Source organism: Oncorhynchus nerka, linkage group LG3, assembly GCF_034236695.1.
Source record: "Oncorhynchus nerka isolate Pitt River linkage group LG3, Oner_Uvic_2.0, whole genome shotgun sequence".
NCBI lineage: Eukaryota > Metazoa > Chordata > Actinopteri > Salmoniformes > Salmonidae > Oncorhynchus > Oncorhynchus nerka.
Window position 1 is genome coordinate 45,041,239 of NC_088398.1, and position 28,000 is coordinate 45,069,238.

General features: G+C 41.8%; 1 protein-coding gene across 2 annotated transcripts; it reads right to left on the reverse strand.

The window, feature by feature from the left end:
- Positions 1 to 208: 208 nt before the first annotated feature.
- On the reverse strand, positions 209 to 27,992 carry LOC115108681 (STE20/SPS1-related proline-alanine-rich protein kinase-like). 2 transcript variants are annotated; one of them, XM_029633288.2, is made up of 19 exons: positions 27,819 to 27,992; positions 26,025 to 26,137; positions 25,559 to 25,667; positions 23,456 to 23,597; positions 22,978 to 23,033; positions 22,392 to 22,501; positions 22,198 to 22,299; positions 21,917 to 22,050; positions 21,574 to 21,622; positions 21,412 to 21,477; positions 18,345 to 18,416; positions 17,803 to 17,925; positions 17,026 to 17,067; positions 16,419 to 16,475; positions 14,795 to 14,862; positions 5,440 to 5,492; positions 5,229 to 5,297; positions 4,785 to 4,849; positions 209 to 2,205 (listed from the first exon to the last, which is right to left on the reverse strand). In XM_029633288.2, exons 1-19 carry the CDS (start codon positions 27,922 to 27,924, stop codon positions 2,131 to 2,133), a joined length of 1,611 nt encoding a protein of 536 aa, XP_029489148.1. In that variant the 5' UTR covers positions 27,925 to 27,992; the 3' UTR covers positions 209 to 2,130. The 2 variants fall into 2 exon arrangements, with proteins under 2 accessions (XP_029489148.1, XP_029489163.1); XM_029633303.2 differs by lacking the exon at positions 18,345 to 18,416 and having other exon boundaries at positions 27,819 to 27,989.
- Between the last annotated feature and the right edge of the window lie 8 nt (positions 27,993 to 28,000).

A 28,000-nucleotide genomic window follows, 5' to 3' on the forward strand; every position in this document is an offset into this window, starting at 1 on the left:
TGATTTGAGAGTGTGCTGACCCTGGTGCTAGAGGGGGTACGCAAATGGAGGTTGAATGTTTGAAGGGGTACGGGACTATAAAAAGTTTGGGAACCACTGCATTAGAACATTGTAATGTGTTACACTCTGGACAGGATTACTTCAGTCAGTTAACTTTGAAGAAAATCAACATCTATTGCAGTAAAATGAAAACCAACTCACCACAACATTAGTTTTAATAATTGCAATTAATTTTTATTTGTTGCTCCTCTGCAGAAATGTTTAAATCGGCCGATTACAGAAAGGGAACAAAGATAATATGCAGAAATGGTACACATACTGTACATAAAAAAACACATTCATTTAGCTATTCAAATAACGTATTTAGTACAAGTTAATATTTATTTTCCACTTTAGAAAATAATTATAATTTAGAGCTACTGTACTTGTTTGGACAAACAAATGGCTCATCAACCTTTCAATAGTTGCCTTTGGGTTTCGTTTGCAGATGCATTGTTATACAGTACATTTCAGACTAATATATTTAGGAAAAAACATTTTGTAGTGCAGTAAGACAGAGCAAGAAACTACATTTTTCAAGATTTTGGCCTAGATTTAATCAGATCAAGCATTAACCGTCGGTAGCCCACACCCGCATAGCTGATGTTTCTAGCGGTGTCATAAGTGTAACTGCGTTGGAGCTGTCAAATCGGTGAGCAGCTGCTCTTGATCATTGTCACGAAGCCACACCCATCCCACTCGCATTAGAAATTCAGAACGAGAAAGTGTAGGCTATATAGAAATGACGACACTCAAATAGAAAATCATTCAATCGATTAATTTCTACCAGCCTAATCGACGTGTAGATGACATCTCACATTCCAGTGTTCGAAATTGTAAACGTGGCTGCATGGCATTTCTCTTAATGTGACTTGGTGCCACCAATGGCAATGTCCGCTTTAGGTATAATGCCAGGAGCCACATGTGGATGTGACAGCTCTACCGCAGTTCCACCTCCAACACCAACTAAGCAACCGCCATGCGGATGCTGGCTAAAGCGGATCTGATTGAATAGAGCCCTTTATCAATTAATTTGGCTTCCGAAAACACATCAGCTGAAGCATATTACAGGATTATGGTTTGTGTTATGTTTCAAATGACCATTGTTGTCTGACGACAAAGCATACAGGTTAAATTCTCATTACAATTCATAACGTGAGTCTCCCAGGGCTAAGCATTGTTTTGTCAGGTGCATATACTCTGCCCAAAAGTGCATTGTAGCTTGTCCTTAGAGGATAACTATTGACTTGAGAAAATACTACCATTGAGTTGTATCACTGCTGGAATATACAGATGTATGTTTGTGAAATGGTCTTAAATCAACCAACATAAACAAGTTCTGCTTTTCGCGGTCTCACTCATTACCTACGTTCGTAGGTACAGATCAATGAACAAGGCACCTCTAGCATTTTTAAGCATCAACACTGTCATATGAATAAGCAGCACATTACACACGGCAGCATTCAGGTTTCACCTATCCTTCACTTTCAACGAAAACGGGTCCCTTCAATGTATTGGTTTACGTTCATCTATACACAGTACAGTTCATTCCTTTTACAACATTCATAATGTTATCATGAAAATGTGCTTCTTCCATCAAAATGAAATCTTACATTCTGAAGAGGGACTTACAACACAGAGCTACGGGAAACATTTCTTGATCTCAAATGAGTAGTCTGTGAAATGGAAGTTGAAGAAGCAAATATTTTCCACCATGAAAACATGACGGTGAGAAACAAATAAAAGTTTATAAATTCAATAAATAATAGTAAGAGCTTCGCTGAAAGCAGAGGTAACATAATAAAATTAAAAACACAACCCCTAAGCCACTGTTTTATCCCCAGCTATAACCACCTGAGAACATCTTTAGTTTTCTTGGCTGAATCCTGTTCCGTACACATGACCTAGCCTGGGGGGCGGAGGGGGCAGTGAGCCAGTGGCGGGGGCGGGGGAGGAGCTAGCGGAGTGGATCTGTGACATAGCTGGGCATCGGGGCAGGGGAGAATGTAAGAAAGGAAGGGGCGTCTGTCTGACTGTCTGCTCTGACCTGACTCCTCCATCTCACCTGCTATGGTCACGATGAGGCGGGCATCAGCTAACACTCAGCTGGGCGAAGCCAATCAACTTCACGTTGTCTGGGATCTCAGTGTCATCACAGCCAGAGACCTGATGGAGGAACAGATCAACAGGGTTGGTGTGGGCCATGAAATCCTAACACTTGCGTACACCACAACATTACCAGACATTATCCAACACCCAATGAACAGCTGTACCCTAACAATACAGATTGGTTTTGGGACTGATCCTACTTTAAGTAGTAAGCCACTATTTAACGGATTAATATTATTTGGACCTCTTTTGCTCTTAAAATCCTATAAACCAAGAAAACTTGAAGTACAGGAGATTTGTCCCCTTTTTAAAGGGCCATGAAGACATGAGAGCAGAGTGGAGGAATTACAGTCCTTCAAAAGATAATTTGCCAATGAAACATTTACGGCGAGAGCTTTGAAAAGTATCTACACTATTTCACCTACAGCCAAGGTGGTAGAACAATGTAATTCCTCCATTTGATAGTAGAAAATGCTTCACATCATCCGTGACTACGTCTTTAACAGCTCTATTAATTACTACATCAAGGTATCTTTCATTACTGTTGTTACTAGAAATCATGTGAAACAAGCAATGCAAAATGCACAAAGACAACTGTAATTTCCCTTCAGGTATTCATTTAATCTAATAACTAACAATATTCTGATGCAACATCTTCTACTGTGAAGGGTTGCAGTGCAAACTACTGTGCTGTGCTTTGAACTGAGAAAGATTGGATATGTTCCTTGTTAAAAGCTCTATGACTATGTTGCACAGGTCTGTGTTGCATTTAATCATGATGATATTGGCATCCTGAGACCTGGGGGGGTTTCACAGGCAGGAAAAGCTAAAAGTGATCCAGAAATATCACAAAGCTCCCTATCATGTTCAATGCTTTTTGTAAATAAGACGTGCCGTTTGAAAAAAGAGCATACAACAAACAGAGAATTATTTTGTCTGTATTTGAGTTATTGGCATGGCTAACTCCACAAAAGCCCTTTTAATTGTATTTATTTATTTAACCTTTATTTAACCAGGTAGGCTAGTTGAGAACAAGTTCTCATTTACAACTGCCGAGGTTGGAGTAGCCAGGAGGAAGGCATGGCCAGCCGTTGAGAAATGCTTGTTGAAGTTTTCGATTATCATGGATTTATCAGTGGTGACCGTGTTACCTAGCCTCAGTGCAGTGGGCAGCTGGGAGGAGGTGCTCTTGTTCTCCATGGACTTTACAGTGTCCCAGAACTTTTTGGAGTTAGAGCTACAGGATGCAAATTTCTGCTTGAAAAAGCTGGCCTTTGCTTTCCTGACTGACTGTGTGTATTGGTTCCTGACTTCCCTGAACAGTTGCATATCGCAGGGACTATTCGATGCTATTGCAGTCCGCCACAGGATGTTTTTGTGCTGGTCGAGGGCAGTCAGGTCTGGAGTGAACCAAGGGCTATTAGAAAGGCCTGCTCGCAGAAGTGTTTCAGAACTAGAGGAGCTTTTGCTGAAATATAAGTGGTATTTTATTGAAAGTTCATTAGAGAGTGAGTGTGGCTAAATATGGCTAAATTCTAAACTCGTTATGCTAACTATGCTGACCCACAAGAATGCCTTATTACTGGTCAGACACATTCAGAATGGTTTGAGTGCAGTCTTGTTATATATTTTTCACATCGCTATCCCCCTGGAAGTGGTACAGCATGAGTCAGTGGCCTGATGTCTGCCCGCCACCAGCAATTTAGAGCGGAGAATGGAGAGAGGTTCTGTCACTCCCCGGATAGACTGGTGGGTCTATCCTGCGGTATAAACCCTCTTGGTAAAACGTTCGGAATTGTTCTCTGAGCGAAGATAATTATTCTCACTGTCGGAATGTGTAGTGAAACCACAAACATAGTTCAGTGTTTTTAGTCGATATTTGGAGTTGAGTGGCTGTGTGTGATTTCGTGCCGTCTAGAACTGGAACACTGTGTTAACAAATTGAAATGGGAAAGTGCTCTGGCCAATATATTTAACCAGCCATGCCCCAGCCAGCAGCACAGTCTGGATGCTGCTGCACTAACCCCTCTGATGCAGTTCTGCACACCAGGGAGTATCTCCAGCGACATTCACCAGCTGCAGATAAGACGTACATGGCAGAAAGGTCAAATAGTGATGTACTGTGACCAACCGCACAGATGTTGTTTACCTCATCCACACCTTCCAAAAGGGTGCTAATAAATAGCCCTAATATTACAGCAAACCCACCGGGAGCGGCATTAATTGCTCCCTTAATTATTCTCTGTCGAGAATTTGCATTGTTCCGCTCGTTGTCGATCAATCACATAGTGGTGTGCACAGAGGGAAGCATATGTGCAGATTAGGAGTGTCAACCATCAGTTATTTCACTTAGAGGACAAAGTCAGTGCCGCGACACTGTCATCACAGGTTTCTCCCATTCTCCAGCACCAGTGCTCATTTGGGATTTGAGTGTGTCAGTATTTCCAGACACCACCACCCTAAAGCATTGTGATTTAATTGGTGTGAGACATATTTTCTATGTAGCTTGAGAGTTGTGGAAGTCAATCAATCTGTGTGATGTAACCTTCTGATTTTTGGAAGTGTCCCTCTTACTTCCTGTACTGTAGCTAGCTTGAGACATGAGGTGGTGTGACATTTATCATCTGGGCACTCACCAGTTTAAAGGTCAACACTTTGTAGGTAGTCGGGTCATCTACAATTTTCTGAAGGTTAGCAGCAACTGAAAGGTAATGTCATATATAGAGTATGTGTTACTAGTGTTATTGTACAGTCACATCAGATTATCTACCATAGATCAAAACCGTACATCGCTGCTCTTATACCTCTCATTGGCTTTGAGAGGGATATGATTATTTTGAAAATACCAGTCCTAGGTCAAATACATTTGTCAAATACGTTTACATACTTGAACCGCACTTGATTTAGTTTGCCCGGTAAAATAGTCCCAAATGCACCAACTCCCGAGTTAAATCAAACGCATCTCAAATACTTTCAAGTATTTTACACATGTATTTGACCTAGGTATGGAGAATACATGCTAAGCATGTGAGTTTAAATAAGCCCTGCATTACATCAGAAAACAAGGATGAGACTTTTACCGACAACAACATCGTGTCCATTGACAAGGCCAGCTGAGAATAGCTCCTGGGAAACCCCATCGGCAGTGTCTATGGAGAGAATAACATACAACATTAGAAGCAGGTGAGAAGTTAACATGTGACATACGGACATACACACTTCAATACAATATCAAATGGTGCTAACAACCACATTCTAACATTAAGCTTCTTCATTGTGTGCACCTCTTACCTCGGCCAGGGGTGAACTCAAACCGGATGTCATTCAGCTCCTTCTTGGAGTTCCTGGCGAGAGAGTTGGGAAGGTGATAAGTATTTAAGATTAATCACATGTGAACAGTGGGTCCAGGACCTGGTTAGCCTGTTTGTGCTTTACAACTCCATGGCATGACAACAATAGTCAGAGGAGTTGGCTACAATACAGATCTGGGGCCAGGCCAAGAGTCCCCGTGTGTTCTATTTGATTCAGACGGTCTGAAAAGGATCCTGACAAGCAGACCCTCAGGAACGGAAAGCGTGGAAAGAGACAGCCCGTCTGCCACATCGACACTTTAACTCTCTAGGCTTCACACACTGGGCCATGTTAAGCCCATCGTTTTCCTAACTAACTGCTTAAGTCAGCAAAACTCATCTACGTACTGTATATAGCCTATTGTGGTGACTACAACGTCATCAAATCAAACGTTACTGGTTGCTTACACACATATTTTGCAGATGTTATCGCAGGTGCAGAAAAATGATGTTTCTAGCTCCAACAGTGCAGCAATACCTAACAAAACAAAACAATACACACAAAACGAGCAATGTCCGAGTCAGGAATATAAATAAAAGTTTGGACACCAACTCATTCAAGGGTTTTTCTTTAATTGTCCTATTTTCTACATTGTAGAATAACACTGAAGACATCAAAACTATGAAATAACACACATTGAAACATGTAGTAACACAAAAAAGTGTTAAATGTCAAATATATTTGGATTTGTTTAAGATTCTTAAGTAGCCACCCTTTGCCTTGATGACAGCTTTGCACACTCCTGGCATTCTCTCAACCAGCTTCACCTGGTATGCTTTTAAGGAGTTCCCACATATGCTGAGCACTTGTTGGCTGCTTTTCCTTCATGTTGTAGTCCAATTCATCCCAAACCATCTCAATTGGGTTGAGGTCGGGTGATTGTGGAGGCCAGGTCATCTGATGCAGCACTCCATCACTTTCCTTCTAGGTCAAATAGCCCTTACACAGCCTGGAGGTGTGTTGGGTCGTTATCCTGTTGAAAAACAAATGATAATCCCAGTAAACGCAAACCAGATGGGATGGCGTATCGCTACAGAATGCTCTGGTAGCCATGCTGTAGTGTGCCTTGAATTCTAAATAAAATCACAGACAGTGTCACCAGCAAAGCACCCCCACACCATCACACCTCCTCCTCCATGCTTCACGGTGGGAACCACACATGCGGAGATCATCCGTTCACCTACTCTGCGTCTCACAAAGAGACAACGGTTGGAACCAAAAATCTCAAATTTAGACTCATTTCATGTTGATATGTGTCTGCTACTTGAACTCTGTGAATAATTTATGTGGGCTGCAATTTCTGAGGCTGTTAACTCTAACAAATGTATCTTCTGCAGCATAGGTGACTCTGGGTCTTCCTTTCCTGTGGTGGTACTCATGACAGCCAGTTTCAACCATGTAGAAAATAATAAAAATAAACAAAAACCCTGGAATGAGTAGGTGTGTCCAAACTTTTGACTGGCACTGTATGTGTAAAGCAGTGGAGGCTCATCAGAGGAGGAAGGGGAGGACCATCCTCAGTGAATTTAAAAAATGTTTAAATATTGAAACATTAAAAAGTCATCCTTTTTAGATAAAACTATACTAATGTCACCAAATAATTGATTAAAACACAGTGATTTGCAATAATGGTTTACAGTAGCCTCAACAACACTCTGTAAGGTAGCACCATGGCTAGTTTCCATCCTCCTCTGGGTACATTGTCTTCAATACAAAACTTCCAGAGGATGTCCTCCAACCTATCAGAGCTCTTGCAGTATGGACTGACATGTTGTCCACCCAATCAAATTAATTAACCTGATACTAAAGGCATAAGCTACAGCTAGCTAGCACTGCATAAAATGAGTTATTGACTAAAAAAGAGAGGAAGACAATATTTAAACAGTTTTGAACAAACTAATTTATTTTAAAAAATTGAGACACGAGAGAGAGAGAGAAAGAGAGAGAGTGCTAGCTATATTTCATTGTATTTTTTCCACTTTCACTTAGCTAGCGACTGCAGCTAGCAAGTTTAGTCTACTCAAACACATGGCTCAAACAGAGAGGGATCCTATGCTAGCTAGCTGGCTAATGGCATCCAACACTGGAACTCTTCCAAGTCAAGGAAAGCTTTTGGTTTTATGAATTTATTGCCACTGGGGCCCACTGGTATAACTGCTAAACTGCTTGCTGACCACTGTACTGCATGATTGAAGCGGGTTTACTAACAAGTTAGTTCTAGTAGCTATGTTGACTAGCTATGCCAGTAGCTAATATGGTGACAACAAAGTAGGCTGTGTGTAGCGGTTATGATATTAAGGTTTGGCTTGGAAAGGTTTTTTCACGTAGTCACAGATAGCTGATGTGTTGTGCACTGAAGTCCACAAGCTAAGGAAAAAGATGAAGAGGAGAGCGCGGAGATTCAAGAAGAAATTCTACAATGGGCAGAATTACTATGCTGTTTGTATGTGCCTGCTATAAAAGTGAACTGTGTTCGTGTGTGATCAGGTGTGTATTCATTCCGCCGATTCTGTTGAAAAACATTCCTTAAATGTAAGCAAATGTAACCAAACGAGGATAAACATACCTGAATTTATTATGACGTGATCAAGACAGCAGGTAAAATTACTGAACCAAATCAACAACAGAGAACAGACCAGGATTGGATTGTCCTACTCCTTAGAATATCATGAATGCCAGAAATGTAAATGGGAAAATAACACTTTCAGGAAATGATTCTAGAAGTAGGCTAACCTGATTATGTTAAGAAACTTGATACCGTGTGTCAGCAGGAATAGAGTCCATTAAAGACAAATCTCAAGAAGTAGATATGGTAACTGTGCTAATGCAATTTTGTACTTGCGGCTGTGTAAGACATATTTGGAGATTTGATTTGGATTTGAAGTGTCCTTGCAGTGGAATGACCAGAATAATGTACAACGTTTAAAATCACTCAAACAGTGTAATTGTCGTTGTTCGTTAGTGCTGAGCGATTAATGCTTTTTGAGTTTGGTTAGGTTTTCAGTTCAATTAGTTTTTAAAGATGACGGTTTTCAATGTAGATGTTTTTTTTCAACATTTAATGCATTATGAGGTAATGACATCACAATGATTTTACAGCTTTATACACGGAAATTCCAAATCCTAAAATAGTGAACATTCAATTTCCAAAACATTGAAAATATTCCATTGTCTGTGTCATGGTCCACATTGGATAGACATCAATGGAAAAATAGGACATGACTAAGAAATAATAAAATATTTTAGTTGTGTATATTATTCCTTAAAGTCATCATCTCATCTCTGCTCAGGCATAAGCATGAGCATTAGCAGCTACCATGCTGTGTTGTCATATGTTGCTGCCTTGCTATGTTGTCGTCTCAGGTCTCTCTTTATGTAGTGTTGTGTTGTCTCTCTTGTTGTGATGTGTGTTTTGTCCTATAATTATATTTTATTTATTTTTTATTTTTAATCCCAGGCCCCCGTCCCCGCAGGAGGCCTTTTACCTTTTGGTAGGCTGTCATTGTAAATAAGAATTTGTTCTTAACTGACTTGCCTAGTTAAATAAAGGTTAAATACATGAAGGCCATCCAGTGAATTTCCATATTTGTCACATGCCCGATTGATCCTTTCCTAAGGTCAAATGAAGTGTTGAAATGCAGCTGAAACAGAATATAGCAGCTCAAATGCGTTGTATAATTGATTTAATGTAAAACAGGTAGAACCTTTTAATCTTTCAGAGGGTGATAGAAGTATTACAGTAGCAGGAGGTTGGCTGAGGATAATAATGTAAAGGGGGACTTGTAGTTTTACTAGTTCCATATTGTGTGAAGGTAACATCTGTTTGTGAGCTCTCCTGCCTCAGAGCTCCCATCTGGCTACGAACTAAAGCAGCCTACTAATTCATACAGCTTTCTTATACAGCAACTTCAAACCAGCAATGATGCATAAAGTTCCATCTGCATGTTTATCCTATGTCAATTTTACACTGTACTACCCCATCTTAAATTCTCTCTAACATTGGCATTAATACAGTACATGGAGTCAGTATAACAACAGCACAATGACTGGTAGCTTCAAAAGGAGGGGAGTGGCTGGGCAGGCTACTGTACACAGCGTTGTGGGAGTGGGATTAAATTGGGCTGTACTTAAGATGCATAAATCACATCCATCTCCGCCCGCCTGGTAGCTCTTGACCTACATTTTACAGGAGATTTTGTAAGGAATATGCTCCAACACATCTGAGGGCTAACTTAGTTCTGCGAGATAGAGCGAGATAGAGATAGAGAGAGAGAGAGGCAGTAGGAAGAGAAGTAGGAGTGGATTTCCATCAGCTGTCTGTGAGTCAACTTTACTTGTCCAATTCTGCAGATTCACAACTAGAGAGAAGTCAGGGGTGAAACTTGAGTTTAGCAGATGGATGTAGGATGAATAAGATCTCTCCAGTTTATCCACGGACAGTGGGAGAGCGTGATGAAAGTGTTTCCGCGGCCACATCTATGGCAGAGGACCTGAGCCCTGCGTCTCCAACTACCAACTAAGTCCTCCTCCAGAGAGATCGGCAACAGATTCCTGGAAAGTCCCTGTCAGATTACATTGTAGGAGGTAAATAGATCGCAGAGGACAGTCGGAGCTAAGCCGCACACAGATTGAGAAACCGTTTAGAAGTTTTAGGGATTTGATGTGCTACTTTTAAAAACGTCAATCTTCCAGAGTCTTACTAGGAGTGTTAAGATTTTCTTAAACAACTGTGTTACTATCAACCCATCAGCATAGGGACAGAATAAGCCATGAATAAACAGACAGAATAAACCATGATTTTGCTCAGTCAGCTTCAAATCCCAGCATCCCACACCTTCCAAATGAATCACCAGAGACGTCAGTGGGCACTAACAAGCATTGGGGCGATTGGAGTGTTTACCAGGTAAAGCATGAGCTGAAATAATTAATATAGAGAGGTCTTCTATCTACTAAAATAGATTTCCCCTGGTAGGCAAAGGGGACTCAGGCAAACACTTGACTGGCAAACACAGAGAGAGTGCCATTCAAGGAGGGGAGAATCTCCACTGTAAAACATGACAGAATGTCATCACTCCCAGGTCCCCTGAGTAATTCAAGTAATGTTTGTCTATAGAACAATGTAATACTTCTGAACTGCACTCTGACACTGAAGCTGCTTGCAATGTGTCCTGTCCAGACTTATGATTGGTATGTTGGGGAAAGTTAGCTGTAAAGCTCTCTAGCACAGAGAGTGTTCACTGCAGTTCAAGGCCAAGTAAACAGATGGTCTGTTGTGTATAGACTACACACAGGGACTGACAGTGACCAGAAATCGGCGTTGACATTTCTAACACACCAGCTCATTTTTTCCCTTGAGGCCCCCACAACTGACCTTTTTTTCCCCCTCAATGACCCCACACCTGCCCATTTTATTCGTTGAGGCCCCCATTATTAGCCAGTTAATTATAACCCCCCCCCCCCCCCTATTTGTCCGAAATGTCAGATGGTCACTCCGCCCCTGACTACACAGGAGAACTCTAAATCCTGTGTGGCATTGACAGGGAGGTTATTTCTTAAAACACCAACAAACAATCAATACACACATCTGGGGAGTGTTTGGAGTCAGAGGGAAAGTACTTCAGAGCTCCGGCCTTGGAAAAGCCTACATGAACGGGCCCACTGTGTGAGAGGAGATAGTATTAATGTGCTAGTAATTCATTTTCAAAATAAAGGAGAGTCATTTGACTTCCTCGTGGGTTTTAATGAATGAGTTTACACACGGCAACACACAATAATCAAAACTTTTTGTCTGAGTCTACACAAGGCAGGGTGGGCTGCGTGGGCATGATAACACCAGCCCATGGACAGATGGAATAAATATGCCACATCTGCCTGGAGCTTTATTGGTTAATTGTCTGACTTCTATCCTCCCATGATTACATACCCTATTGAATCAGCAATCAATTGCCAGTGAGGATGAAACGTCAATATCTGTGCCAAAGTCTTTCTTTCATGGAGCAGATCAAATGTTCAATTTCTTCTGTACAAAATAAAAAATGTCAACTCCCAGGTCATTCAAACTTTTCCTGTCATTCTTACTGTCTTTTAATTGAAGTTTCCTGCCGGTTCCAAGTCCCCCAACTAAACTATTGACTTCACAACTGCCACCAGTTTGCCGCCAAAATATTGACAACAAATACATAGACTTAGTAAAATAAATACAAGTGTAAACATTTTTTAAAGGATATTATGCTGAAACCCTCATATTAAGCACCAATCTGAAGTACCCATAAAGGCCACTAGATATCTTGTGATAGATTACATGAAATCCTTGAAAGATATCAAAATTCTGATTCCATGTAAAATTAGAAAGTTTCCAGTAACATACCCTGCCTTTGCAACCCTAGCCATGGTCAACTCACCATAGCATCCCATCTGAATACAATTCTCGAAAGAACCTTAATTTATGGGTTCACGCTAGCATAAATCCCTTTCTAATCAGCCTTAACATCCTTATCAGTTTTGGGAGGAGAATTTATAGTCTTGTGTTTGTTCTTTCAGATGCAATTAAGTTTCTCAAATGAGTTTTGTATTTTTACCCAAGAGAACCCCACTACCACCACACGACGCAGCTCTTATACCACCAGAGCTCTGTTCATGGTTTACTCTCAGTGAAGCAATTGTTGGATTAAAACTATAATTACATTTGAATCTGCATTGATTATTATGATTACAAAACTGAAGCCTAAGAAACTTGTCAATGCAAGTCTTTTGTAAAAACAACGAGATACATCTGGCTACTATTGTATGGAAGAGTATAACACAATATTACGATCGGTGGAACGTGGTGTGTCCCATCTGACTGCCGATCAATCACTGATTCAAATAGAAAGACGTATCTAGAAGAGAGTGATTACTGTAATTCCATTGTGACTGGAAAGAGACAACGCCGGCACTATTCCATATGGGCTTAAATAATGCTATAGGTTTCAGGTTGAATCAGGTTAGATAGCTCCAACAATTTCCCCGTCTGTTTCCCACAACATAAATTCACTTTGAATGGAAATAAACTACACTTATCTCACTTGTCCTACTATTATGTTAACTAGATAGTCAGCACAAAAACAATGGAAGAATTGTACGAAAACATTTCCTATGCTCCCTGGGGATGCCCTATGAATTATTCAAAATAACATTCCTTTCTGTGATTCCTTTCACCAAACATGCACCCTCAGTACCCTCAGTACATTTTCTACAGGGACCTCCTAACTCTGACTTTTATGAAGCTTAGCCTTAATCCTGTTGTCAAGCTCTCACTAAAGACACGTGGTTAAAGACGTGTCAACCCCTCGGTTGCTGGATTTCTAGCATCTGTTCCACACGTCCTCTCAGACAAAGAGGTCGGTCGTTCTCCGCATCTGTCCTTGCGAGTACGGCTGCATCCAAAAAGGCACGCTTCAAAAGTATTCCCCCTTTTACTGTATCTGCTTAAGGACCTGTTTGTCACTCATAGTCTGACCAGTGCCCATGTCATCTCCTGAACCTCTGGGGACTGGGTACGGCTGATGCATTACAAACTGTAGTGGCAAACATATTTTCTGTCGGGCGAAAAGAGATGGTGAGTGTAGATGATGGTGTTATAACAGAACACTTGTTTTACTGCACTGACTCAGGACTGTGGAGAATATATAGTATTGCGTTATACCAGTTTACGACATATTCAAAAGCTGTGCAATGTCACAAATGTAAATTCAGCCCAGCGAATCAAATGTAATGTAATGCTCTTTCAAGTGCTCCCAGAACTGCTTTTACAGTTCATGGACTAAATGGGGTTATATAGAAATCTCTCTGCAAATATATCCACATCATAATTCTACATAAAGTGTCAAAACCGATTGCAACAAAGCCCCATTATTGCTCTATGGGAGATTGGGAGTTGACAGGGCTAAACTAAAGCCATTTGAGTTTATCTGAACAAGTCCTTCAGCCAAAGGAGGGCTTGAAATTGAGAGTCCTGATAAATGTGCTGCTCTCCTTGGGCTGCTGCATGACAGGGACTGACTGTTTCAGCACAGATCAGAGGTGTGGATCTTGTCAGTTTACTTTGGACTTAATCTACCAAGACACACGTCACTGCAATCATTTTGCTGTGGCGAGACTCTGCCCTCAGCGCAGAGCAGGATTGGTTTAATACATAGTACATACAGCAAACCACTTATTAGCAAAAGATACATCGCTCCCCATACACTGCCAAGGAAAACAGCCTGAAACGGCTGCAATGAATAGAACCACGGCCACTGACAAATAACGACAGCCCCACTGCTCACAGAACTGTCCATTTATTTACATGTAAAGGTTAGAATAATTACACTTCTCCAGTAGCCAGCCCTCCAGTTGGCCTGCTGTTGGCATGCAGTGGAGAGGATGGCTTTGTGTGTTGCACAGTGGGCCTGGGGAGGGCCCTTCAGATGCTGCCTGCTATCTCATCGACCCAGAGCCTACTATGCTACACTGCACCCAGTGCTGTATTTTGCTCTTCAAGGGGCAGCAGGCAGACTTCAAACTGTCCAGAAATACTCCATTGTCCATGTCTGTGGCAGACATCTGTGTGTGTGCGTGCGTCATAGTTTTGCACATTTGCCTTGCATATCCTGCTTTCAGACGGTGTTTAAACCTGCTTCCATTTTGCTGTGGGGGAAGTAAAACGGATTTAAATTCAATGTAATAAATATAAACTGGCATCCTCTTGGGAAAGGATTTGACTGCTTGGAGGAGTCTGAAGCCTAAACGACACTAGTTATCATACATGTATTATAAAAGGATAAAATATATAAAGAGTGATAAGTCTGAGCCTAAATCTAATCCTAAACCTATTCCATATTGGTCACAAGTCTTGCTACAGCCTTGAATTGTCTTTTAGCAATAGGTCTTTAACCTGGCAGATACGTCCCAGTGGCTGAAAGTGTCTGGACTAGCTGAAATGAAGGTGAAGTCAGATCAGGTCAGTGCTGGTAAGTCTGGTGGCAGCGCAGGTCATTAACAGCCCTCTAATTCAGTCCCTGAGAACACAGTAATGTGGAGCGGGGCCAATGGAAAGTCAATCGAGTGTAACACTCGCCCTCTTCCAACCCAACCTCTCGGCCAGATTAGAGAGACCAGATCCTCGGTTAAGTCAGATCATCTCTTTAGAGAGCCAAGACATCATTATGTCATCATTAGGTCTATGAGCAGCAGGGTACATGTTGAGTGATCCTCAGACCTCTGTTTGGGTGAAGCGGACGTAAGGAGGATGAGGCCAAATTGAGACTCTGCTTACCTTAGCCTTAGGACCATATTTAGAGCACCTTGAATATAGGGCCCTGTGTTCTTCTCAAATGGTTGAACCTGTAAGTAAAGAGTGAGTCAATAAAGCCAGAAAGTACTCATTATCTCCTGGAGCATTAAAAGAATATAACTGACTATACACCGGTTAAACTACAAAAGCAACAGAAGAATACATCAGTTATATCACACAAAATACATTCAATATATACAGTGTATTGTATTGATGTATTCTGACAAGATCATTGAGTTCTGTTTTTGATGAGGCACAATCCTTTGACTAGGCCCTGACTCAACAAAGTAAGAACCACAGTAGCACTTATGGCCTCGAGCCATTTCACACTTTCTGTAGCCATGGGGACAGTGTTGTGTAGGCAATGAAGCTTGCTTGGTTCCTTGTCTGATCTACAGGCTATGCATCAAAGTAGTCTATTTTGTATTGATAAGTGAATAAAATCTCAGTGACTGTTCAAACAACAATGTAGCCTTATCAATCCCCCCCAAAATGTATTTTGTTTAGAAGTACTAACTATTGCTTCCAGACTAGTGGACCAAAACTTGTGTGAATACATTAAAGTAGCATATCAAACTAGGATAACGCTGTAGGTTACACCGGCAAGTATAAGAATATTTGTTTAGAAGTACTAACTATTGATTCCAGGCTAGTGGACCAAAACTTATGTGAATACATTCAAGCAGCATATCAAACTAGGACAACGCTGTAGGTTACACCGGCAAGTATAAGAATATTTGCCAGGGCATATTATTTCATTATAAATCTGATTATTTTACATGAAGATGTGGGAAGCTAAAAAAAGTTATCTAGCTTGCAGTGTTTAGCCAACTTGCTAGAAAGGGAAGACAGCAAGACAAGACTCTTTTTTGCTTTCACAACAAATAAGACAACAAGAATTCACCCAAAAAGGTATTTTGTTAAGAATTAATAACTCCTTTTTACAGGCTATTGTGAAACTATAGAACTTGCTGTAGCCAACTAGCTAGCCATGTGCTTTTTTCTCAATGACCAAAACATTACGTTTTATTTTTAGTTGATATGGGAAAGATCACAAAAGCAGCATATCAAACTGAGATAATGTTTTAGGTTATGTTTGAGGTTATTATTTTAAATTATAAATCTGATTATTTCACATGGAGATGTGGGAAGCTAAAAGGCTAACTAGCTTGCTATGTTTTTAGCCAGGCTAAACCCGCCAGGCTGCCAGCTAGCTCCTAGAAGCAATGGAAGGCGACTCTTCCCTTGTTTTCACAAAACGAAAAGATAAAAATAAAATATTTTGCTATCACCCCCTTGTGAACGGGAGTGGGACCGGCGAGGATATCATGTTACCAAAAGGTGTCTGCTACTCCAGAAATCCCACTCCACCCACGCGCACGAAGTGGAGCTTGTAGTAACCTTAACAGCTAAGCCCTGAGCTGGCAGTGTCAGCAGGACGGCCATTTACTCTGACTTATTACTGCTGAAAGGGCCCCTCCATGAGCCTCAGGGATACTGGCACATGCTCACTCAAACACAGAAACACACACACTCAGTGGTGCATCAAGGTCACTGAATCATGACAAATAACATCTGCCTCTGTTGCTGCTCCTGAAAGCCTCACCTGTGGATGCTGAATGGATAGCCCTTCAATGGGAATAGTGTTGGCGTTCTCCTCATCCTGTGGCACAAAACGAAAGGCATACAGTAAATATATAACATACACTAGTCCTTTTTTCTGTGCTATAGAGGAGCATCGTTAGCAATAACATATCTTTGCACAAGATTAGACATCGCTCATCTCAGTCAGCAAATAGAGAAGTCAATACAAAACAATCCATATGTAAAACATTTTGTTGTTTTTGAACAATCAATCAAATAGAGAAAGCATGCATACACGTTCACCCTGGGCTTAAAAATCAATGAGTCCGAGAGATTGTGGCGGGTGAGACGTACTAGTTTTTTCCCCCAGATTTAATCATTTATACACAACCTGCTCCCTGTTAAGGCAGGCAATTGGATTTTCCAATGATGCCCTTTGTAAAGTAATCAAATTATACAGGAAGAAACAAGGACAAAGTAAGTCTATTAACCTTGTCAATGTGCAGGTTTACATACTTATAAAAATCAATCTCCCCCCACATTTCACCTGTGGATCTGTCTCAATGATGTCAAAAAGACACCAACGATGATAAACCACGTGTTTATAGAACAGAAAAGAGCTAACTTACGTCTTCGTTTTCATCTTCGTTCTCCTCTCTGACCCTTCGCGACTGGAAGGCAATATCAAACACAAACAAAATGATCTTCTCAGTCTTGACAAATCTAAATATGACTGCCAGGTGTAGAACTCAATCCCTGCAGAATAATTAGCATAATGTCGCGGAGGCAACTGAACATTCAAAGCTGAAGCAGACAGAACATCATGATCAGCATTTGTCACATAATTGCTTTGTGTAATTATTCATTGTAAGAGCCATTCAGGTTATGCATCTATATCAAATAACCTTTTGATCTTTGATCATGGCTGTCTTCCCCTCTCCCTCCCCAGCCCCCTACAGCCATCTTCAAACCCTTACCAACTACCTAGTGACTTGTGACTCTAGTGACAGCTAGCTCACTGCGCTCACAGAGATCCATGCAGGATCTAGGACTGTACAAAGGCTCATGTCTTCAACATGAGCCTCTGAAAAAACGGTTCCCAAAGGGTTCTTCGGCTGTCCCCATGTAGAGCCCTTTATACAGAGGGTGCTACGCGGAACCCAAAAGGGTTCTACACGGAACCCAAAAGGGTTCTACACTACATGTAACCCATAAGGGTTCTATCTGGAACCAAAAGGGTTCTACCTGCAAACAAAAAGGGTTATTCAAAGGATTATCCTATGGGGACAGCTGAAGAACCATTTTAGGTTCTAGATAGCACCTTTTTTCCTAAGAGTGTAGTTGTTCCATTTTTCTCCAGCCTGTGGCTTTAGTTTGGATGCACATCTCATCATGGTCTCACCTACCCTGCCTTGATTGACAGCAGCCTTGCCCTCCTCGCTCCCCTCGTCCAGCTCATCATCGCTCCACTCCCAGTCTCCGTCTTCTGTCTTGTGCAGATGGCCGCTGGACCCTGGAACTCTCCTCACCTGGGCCAAACACAGCACAACTGTTAACCCACACCATCAAACTGTAGGGCGGAGAGACAAAACAGATTTAGTAGCATACCCCTTCTGAGGTTCTCTCACTAAGTCAGCACAACATCAAATGTTATTCATCTGTCTTATATGAGTTTGTAGGATTTTAGAAATATACACTCGTACTATATGAGAGTGCAGTTGAATTGATCAAACATTGCACAAACACTAGCTTGGGCTTGGATTCCTCTCTGAGAGTGTTTAAGGTCTACAAAACGGCTGCTATGAACTAGCAGAAAACAAAAGAACAGAGAACACCAAAACGAAACACAGAGAAAACAAAACACAAAAACTCCTTAATAAGAAGCTAACTCTGGATGAATCTAAGCGGAAGCACCCAGCATTCTAGGGCTAAGTCAAAGAACATGTACCCTTCTGACGGCATCAAGTTCTTTCTCCGAACCTGACACAGAGCCCATGCTCCTGGAATTCTGCTCTGGCTCCTTGAGCAAAACAAAAAAGCATCAGTCCACTGTGTGTGGATGCATGTGACAGTTCAGTGGCCTGTATGTCTCTCTACACACACACACATATATCGAACCACCAAGCTGTCTATGCCAAAACATGTGTACAACTACATTTAGTACTATAGGAACAGGAATTTCAATATTTATGAGCATGCACATTTAGAGAAACACAAACAGAAGATATGGGATTAAGATGTACATACAGGCAAATTACAAGAGCCATATATAGATGCAATGACTCTAAACTGTATTATCTGTGTACTAGTGTGGGAAATCACTCAGCATTATATCAGTATTATTTTCCAACTTTCAATTACGTAACACATCAGTGACTGCTGCAGCCGACCACCCTCGGTCTCAGTACCTCCTGCAGGTCTCCCTATTAGGAGATCAACTAAGGAGCAAGGGTGCCCTCTGCTGGCCAATGAACAACTGCTGAAATCCTGTCCTTTGCCTGGAGATGCATATCTTGAATATTACTATTTTGTATTAAACTCTGGTTGAATTAATACGCCTGCACAGCCCATGGACCGATATGTACTTCTCTATAGATTGCTAAATCACAGTCAACCCATGTTTAGATATTCCCTTCTGATGTAAAAATAGGTACCCTACACATTAATTAAACTCCTTGCATTTCTATTGCAAAATCTACCTTTCCTTGCTCCTCTGGGGAGCGACTCCAATGTTTAACAAGCCTATAGCTTGTGGGAGCAGATTCTTAGAGCAGAAAAGGGAAGACAGGAGAGAGGGGAGGCTCAGTGAAGGGGCAGGAGGAGAGAGAGAGGGCAGGAGAGGAGAGAATGAGGGACGGGCAAGGGGAAGAGATACTCAAGGAGGCGCAGTGGAGAAATACTGAGGGAGGGGCAGGGGGAGAGGCTGAGGCAGGAGGGAAAGAATGGAGGGAGACTCAGGGACGGGCAGGGGAGAAGGGAGAGGGGGCTACCTAGTCAGTTGCACAACTGAATGCTTTCAACCGAAATGTGTCTTCCGTATTTAACCCATCCCTCTGAATCAGAGAGGTACGGTAAGAGAGGGGGCAGGGGAAAAGGGAGGCTAAGGGAGGGGGGAAGGGAGTCTGCAGAAGGGGGGAGGTGATAGACTGGAACACAGTTTTGACTACTCCTACAGGTTTGCTTCGGTACTGCAGCATAACTGTCGCCCGGCTCAGAAAGACAATTTCCATGCACGGCCACATAGAGAAATCAAATTTGAAAATAAGACACTTTAGTCATCACCTTTGTGCACAAAACATCCATTGAATTACTCAAATAACTGTCGCTGAGGCCAATTTTCTTCCATCACTCACAGCCGAAGATATTAACATTTTATATTCATCCAATGTCTGCCATGTTTTTGGATGACGTGACCGCTGCTCGCTCTGCACCCTGTGCGCACTAAGTGCTAGTGCGTATGTGATGGTGGTCCGTATAAACTGGATGCAACTCGGATATAGGCGGTCCATGAATCGGCGTATGCAAACGTGAGTAGATTATCCTGTAAACAATGGTCGGACATCTTGGACGCAGTCTCCAGTTCTTATTAAACCTCAGTGAGAGACAGAAAGGGGGGGGGGGGGGCATGGAAAGAGACTGATCTGGTCCATGATGTGGACAGGTCACAGTGTCCTGAGATGACAATGTTTCTGCTAGGTTTCTTCTCTGTGCAGGCTGGCCTGTGTCTGCTGAGTGGATAATGTGGGTGACTCTCCATAGGTCAGAACAGCACACAAGCAAACCATTCTATTATCCCAGAGGCAACACAGAGGACACTACTCTATGACTCGCACTCCTCATCTGCAATCAAGTGAGACAGACTCAACACAGCTCCATTACTGTACGTGCGAGCTGTGCATTTACGCCAGAAGACAAAACTGTGATGTGTTCGCAGGATCAGGATTGGCTGAAAAGGGCATCACGATTACATTACAGCCTCAGAATAGAATACTAATCATTGTACTGTCATGCTCCAATCAACCATAATCTCACATTAAACTATGTTCCCAAATTGAATCAACCCACACGATCTGAATGATTGGGACTGTTGTTCTGACCAGCAACTGTCCACCCTCCATCTGACAACTCTGTCACGAGTCACTTCCCTCTCTATTGACATTATGCGCTGCTAAATTATTGTTTCGCGCGACACCCATGCCACCCCCAGTCACCCATGTCCCCCAGTCACCCATGCCCCCCAGTCACCCATGTCCCCCAGTCACCCATGTCTCCCCAGTCACCCATGTCCCCCAAGTCACCCATGTCTCCCCCAGTCATCCATGTCCCCCCCAGTCACCCATGTCCCCCCAGTCACCCATGTCCCCCCAGTCACCCATGTCCCCCAGTCACCCATGTCCCCCAGTCACCCATGTCCCCCCCAGTCACCCATGTCCCCCAGTCACCCATGTCCCCCCAGTCACCCATGTCCCCCAGTCACCCATGTCCCCCAGTCACCCATGCCCTGTCAGTGAATTTCCATCCAATCCGTTCACCCTGATCTTTTTGCCTCCTGAGAATAGGAGGATGATGGCATACCAAACATCAGCCTTGCCTGCCACACTGCTGCATCCCAGTTGGCTGTGACCGCAAGGCAACTGAGCATGCAAATGGTGTGTTTAAGTGCATCTCTCCGTTACCTAACCACTCACGTTAAATCCCATTTGTCTTTGTCTCTGCCACTTGCAGTGAGGGTCTGAGCGACATTACAGACCACTAATGCGTGAGTTGTCAGCACATCCATTCTGCATGACTGATATTGTTCCAGCAGTGGCCCATATTTGCAGCCACCCCCACATAACAGTTGGAGCACAAAGTGAATGAAGTGTTGAACAGAGAGAGAGAGAGAAAGAGAGAGAGGACACTCGATGTGTGTTGACTGGGGGAGAGTGTCCTGCCAAACCTTAGCATACTTTGTTCATAATGTTTAGTCAATATTGGGATTGCTTTAATGGGAATTATGTTTGTTTAGACATTACCCTTTTGGCTCTCTGGGTAATGTTCGGTGCTCTGCATAGCAGCTTTTCAATCAGATACTCTCTGTTCTGAAAATGAAAATCACAACTCGTGTTAAAAACATCAACCTACCAATTCTTTACCCCACCAATAGAACATGTACAATTCTGGCAGTAAAAGCATACCTTGGCCTTCTGGAAAAATTTACATTTCAAAAGTTCTGTTGCTGTAGGCCTAAAGAGAAGCAAAATATATGGACATATAAGAACACTTAAAAATCATTGGCCTGGAACTGAATGTACCATTCCTACAATCTGTGTGAGAATATCTATCTTATTGTGTGGGTATGGGTGAGACCACTAAACATGACTGTATTTCAGGACTCTCTTGTAAAAGTGGATGATGCTCTACAGAGACTCGATCACCACCCAAGGCCATCAGAGTTACTGTATCATCAACCGGTGACAGACTCCACAGATATACAGTGTAGGTCTAATGCAGTTCACAGAATGGCAGACATGTACAAACCTCTTGACGGGCTCCTTCTGAAGGCACAGGGTTATTAGCTTCCTAAATGATTTCCCATATTTTTTCAGCATCTCTTTATCCTCCACACCCGTGTCTAGGGTGGGGGGATCATTCTGTAAGGTCAGCATTAAGACCTGGGAAGAGAAGAGGAAGGGTCAAAAGCATGCACGCGGTCTCTCGGTAGTTACATAGACACAGGGTAGAAATCTACCTTTCGTGGTTCATTAGTTAAGATGTAGGCATATTCCACTGGCAGCTGGATATAAAGCGATCAGGCTCACCTTCATGGGTGGGTATCGGTGGTAAGGTGCAGACCCTGTGGCCAACTCTATGGCAGTGATTCCAAAACTCCAAATGTCTGCTTTGAAATCATAGCCTCGTACCTGTGGGCATAGCAGCACTACTGTTAGTGTTGTACAGTCTATGTCAAAACAGCTGGTAGATGTTACTAAAACTGGCCACAAGACAGTCTCACCTGTTCCATTACTTCAGGGGCCATCCAACATGGTGTGCCCACAAAGGTCTTCCGTACTTTGTTTCTGGTCATATCCCCTCCAGTGGCCAAAAAGGCACTAACTCCAAAATCTATTGGGAAATATGTATAATTCAGATGAAATGCATTGATGTAATTAATGTTATACCTAATTAACATCTTATAAAATGGAATATATTGATGCTATGCAGTATTTTCACAACTCTTTTATGTTCTCCACCTTATACAAACTGTGCACACTCAATATCTTCCGTTGCATTCATGTTAGAAAGATGTTATTTTGAGTTTTTGTTGAATAAAGGTCGTCCAACTATATGACAGAGACCGTAGGCCTCTTGTGATTTATGATGGGGGGCCTGTTTGACTACCTTTATGTTAATGTTATTCAGTAAATATTGTGAACTACTTTTGATTGGTGAAGTCTGGCGTTTTGTCTATTATGCTGTTGAATTAACTGGATGTATGGAAACATCATAAAAAGTCATATATAACTGTGGCAAGTGAGCGAGCTGTGAGAACAGAATGTGACAGGTGAAGGTGGGGTGAAATAGGGACATTACTCACACACCTGCAATCTGAACAGAGCCGTCCTCTCCCAACAGGATGTTCCCAGCCTTCACATCCCTGAAGTCACACACAAAAACACCCCAGTCATGCCCAAACAGTATCTCTCTATGTAAGTGGGGCAGCATCGATTGCATCAATGTGTGTACATTTGTTTTGCAGCCTGCTGTCATTTGGAACACAGGCCAAGGGGGTAATAGTGGTTTAGTTTTTTATGACCTTGACATCCAGGAAAGTAAAAAAACAAAAAAAACACACAACCTGTGTGATCAAAGGGAAGTTCAAACAACACAAGTTCAAACAAATTATGTCAATAAATTACATTGAAACAGAATAGTCAACACAATTTATCTAACACTATGTAACTCCTAGATTACATTTTATAGATTCATATTTTGGAACTTTTATATTCGATCTTCCTTTAAATAATTCTAAAAAATAAATCATATATATATAAATGTTTAAACTCCAGGGTATCTTACCTGTGAATCTGTCCATTTCTGTGCAGATAGTCAAGTCCCTCAAGGACCTCTTTTAGTATGGTTGCAATGATGAGCTCATCAAGGACTCCATTTTTGTGCTCTCCTTTGCTAAAGGTATGCTTTATTATATCCAACATGGATCCTAAAAAGAAGAAGCAGACAGAAAAACAGAGTGCCCACAATGCCCAAGGCTGACATGTCATTACATGTCAACTATTCCATTTAATCATTCTGCCTTAAGCAAGTTTGTTACAGTTGAAGTCGGAAGTTTACATACACCTTAGCCAAATACATTTAAACTCAGTTTCACACATTCCTGACATTTAATCCTAGTAAAAATTCCCTGTCTTAGGTCAGTTAGGATCACCACTTTATTTTGTGAATGTGAAATGTCAGAATAATAGTAGAGAGATTTATTTCAGCTTTTATTTCTTTCATCACATTCCTAGTGGGTCAGAAGTTTACATACACTCAATTAGTATCTGGTAGCATTGCCTTTAAATTGTTTAACTTGGGTCAAGCGTCTAACGTAGCTTTCCACAAGCTTCCCACAATAAGTTGGGTGAATTTTGGCCCATTCCTCCGAACAGAGCTGGTGTAACTGAGTCAGGTTTGAAGGCCTCCATGCTCTCACACGCTTTTTCAGTTCTGCACACACATTTTCTATATGATTGACGTCAAGGCTTTGTGATGGTCGCTCCAATACCTTGACTGTTATCCTTAAGCCATTTTGACACAACTTTGGAAGTATGCTTGGGGTCATTGTCCATTTGGAAGGCCAATTTGCAACCAAGCTTTAACTTCCTGACTGATGTCTTGAGATGTTGCTTCAATATATCCACATAATTTTCCTTCCTCATGTATCCATCTATTTTGTGAAGTGCACCAGTCCCTCCTACAGCAAAGCACCCCCACAACATGATGCTGCCACCCTTGTGCTTTACGGTTGGGATGGTGTTCTTCGGCTTCCAAGCCTCCCCCTTTTTCCTCCAAACATAACAATGGTCACTATGGCCAAACAGTTCTAATTTTGTATCATCAGACCAGAGGGCATTTCTCCGAAAAGTACAATCTTTGTCCCCATGTGCAGTTGCAAACCGTAGTCTGGCTTTTTTATGGCGGTTCTGGAGCAGTGGCTTCTTCCTTGCTGAGCGGCCTTTCAGGTTATGTCGATACAGGACTCGTTTTACTGTGGATATAGATACTTTTGTACCTGCTTCCTCCAGCATCTTCACAAGGTCCTTTGCTGTTGTTCTGGGATTGATTTGCATTTCTCGCACCAAAGTATGTTCATCTCTAGGAGACAGAACATGTCTCCTTCCTGAGTGGCATGACGGCTGCGTGGTCCCATGCTACTTATACTTGCGTACTATTGTTTGTACAGATGAACGTGGTACTTCAGGCGTTTGGAAATTGTTCCCAAGGATGAACCAGACTTGTGAGGTCTACAATTATTTTTCTGAGGTCTTGGCTGATTTTTTTGATTTTCCCATGATGTCAAGCAAAGAGGCACTGACTTTTAAGGTAGGCCTTGAAATACATCCACAGATACACCTCCAATTGACTCAAATTATGTCAATTAGCCTATCAGAAGCTTCTAAAGCCATGGCACAGTCAACTTAGTGCACAGTAAACCTCTGACCCACTGGAATTGTGCTACAGTGAATTATAAGTGAAATAATCTGTCTGCAAACAATTGTTGGAAAAATTACATGTCATGCACAAAGTAGATGTCCTAACCGACTTGCCAAAACTATAGTTTGTTAACAAGAAATGTGTGTAGTGGTTGAAAACTACTTTTAATGACTCCAACCTAAGTGTATGTAAACGTCCGACTTCAACTGTGCCATCTTTAATATTCATTACAGCCATTTACATGGTGGGATGCCACTGCACATAGGTCTATAGTGAACTGGTCCAAAGGATGGACAATCGCTTGTTGACATTTGGTGAGATCAATGTCCCGACATATGAAAGAACTCACAATGTAGTCCATAACAGTGTTTATGTGTTATGTTATTATGGCCACTTTCAATGCTTAGTGTGGGAGTAAAAAAGAGATGGCAGGTATATTTTGCTAAGATGTTGAAGGTAAAAGCTTACCTCCACTCAGAAGTTTCATGACTAACCAAAGTTCATCCTTTACCACAAATGAGGTGTAGTAGGTGACAACATTTGGATGGTTGCATTGGCTCATGGCTTGAATTTCTTTCTATTGTTTAAGAGGAAAGAGGCACACACGAGACAAAATAAAGTCAACAACTTTTGACAACCTTTCTTATGAGGATTGTTAATTTGTCATTTACTTCACTAAATATATTACTTCCAAATATACAAAGTAATAGTTGACCAAATACTTAATAATGTCAACAAATACTAATTTCTTATTCAAATGGACACTTTAGTGTAGCACAGCCCTCACAGTTCCTACTCAGCCTCTAGTACACACACAAAGAGAGAATAGCAAAGTAAAATTACTGCTCAATCAGGAAAGTGTGGGCCAGAGAAGGTCAGAGGCACTGTGGACACACACAATGAAAATATAGCCTTTATTTATTGGTATGCTCACCAATAGCTCATCCATGCTGGTCTGGCATTTCTCCAGGTTTATTCTCTTTATGGCCACGCGTTCTTGTCTGGGGGTGCAGAGGGCAGCCTGCACTACGGCTGTGGCCCCACTGCCTGGAATCACAGACAAATAGAGGTGCAATTAACAACCAGGACAGGAGACAGTACATGACAATACAGTGACATCAAAAGTGACCAAGGTGAAAAGCATAAGGGATCATTGACACATGCAGGATCATTGTTGGTCTGTTTGGGATATTAAGCCCTTTTTGTGACATTTAAATGATAAATAATGTGACTGCGACAACAATTCAGAGCACCATTGCACCAATACAGTATGTGCAAACATATTTTCCAATCATATGCTAAAATCCTATGCATAACAGTCAGTGTATCCAAGACAACTTTGAGAAGAGGGGTTGAGCGAAGAACCAGGCAACGCTAAGCTATAGTTATGTTGTACTAAGAATGTGACACAGTACATACCATGCCAACTGCTGGTGACAGGTAGGGATGAGAGGAGATCGGACTGCTCAACAGTTGATTATATGCACATGACAGATGACGAACTAGCCACAGCAGCTCTTGGCTGTAGTAATGCTATCCCTTATCAGCATTGAATCGGTTTTCTTTAGCTGTCGGTGTCAGCTCATCTATATGCAAAATTCATATTCATCCCTCTGGACAAAAGCTAATTAGACAGATCCAAAAGTCTCCCACAGTTTGCATGTGACAGAATTCTTAAATGAGCAAAAAAAAAAAATCGTAAGCATTTGGGAAATGACCATGAATAAGTGCATTATAGGCCTACCAAATGAAGTCTGATGTTAATACCAGTAGAGAGAGGGTGTGGAGAGTAATGCTGACCAGCAGCGAGTGCAAATACACCTCGATGACCTACGAAACTTGACTGACGTGCTGAAACAATAAACTAAACATTCCTTTCCACTGTAATGATTTAGCTATGGATTATAGAATAAAAAATGATCATATTGCTTCCTCCTATAGGCTCACTAATATTTATAACGGTGCTTGGTGAGGCAGGGCAATATAATAAAATGTATTGAATTGTTTTTACAACTATCATAATTAAATTGACATGAGAGGCTATAGGTCGAATGGGCTATTTGTGATTTATTGTCCAGAGCAGTCGCTAATCTGTGAGAACTATTTTTTCTTGTAAGTAGGCAACAATGTGGCATAACCAAATAACAATACTCAACATACATCATCACAAAAGGCCTAAAATAATAATAATAATATTCATAATAAAATGGGACTTTGATGTAAGAGTAGACCCTCTGTCTAACTTCAGAGTTGGCATGCAATTGAATATCCCTGCTCTACTCAACGACACCATGCCATTCCCGTGAGGACGGCAGGTGCATCATCAAAACAATTACATGCGATTTTCATTCAGATGATCCATACATAGACACATCTATTTCAATATAGCCTAGTGGACACGTTCCATAATTGAGCATCGTTCGGCATAGAAGAAATCGACTGCATTAAAAACGCATTTACATGAAATGGCATTCCTACCCATATACATATAACTTTACCGTGACTATAAATATCTCTCTATGTGGTGAAAAAAGTGGTTTCCTCTTACAAGAAGAAGCGAATTGCGGTTGTTAAGATCCGCATTGCAAAGTATTACAGAGACGCTGTTGAATATGAAAAAGCCGGTAGGCCCTCGTCGTCATTCACCACTGATAACCGGCCGAGCCATATCCATGACAAAACATTACAATATAAACAATATAATCATATCAAGAGGTAGCCTACTAACCTATGACTTCCTGTAACTCGTAAGACTCCCTGGTAATTGGCCAGCTCATTGTCAGCACTGGTTGCGGATTCTGGACAGGAGCAGGAGATCCGCCTTGCTCCGCCATGATGCTGCTGCTGCTGCTACTGAGCTACTTAGCGACCCCAGACCTTCTCCTCCTGACTACAGAAGTGTCAGCTGCT

Bases quoted from the DNA above. Each gene is read 5' to 3' on its own strand.
- LOC115108681 (XM_029633288.2), bottom strand. From the start codon at position 27,924: ATGGCGGAGCAAGGCGGATCTCCTGCTCCTGTCCAGAATCCGCAACCA. The intron at 22,300-22,391 runs GTGAGACTGTCT...CTATGCCCACAG, and splicing joins CCCCTGAAGTAATGGAACAG to GTACGAGGCTATGATTTCAA. The intron at 5,298-5,439 runs GTAAGAGGTGCA...TTCTCTCCATAG, and splicing joins TGAGTTCACCCCTGGCCGAG to ACACTGCCGATGGGGTTTCC.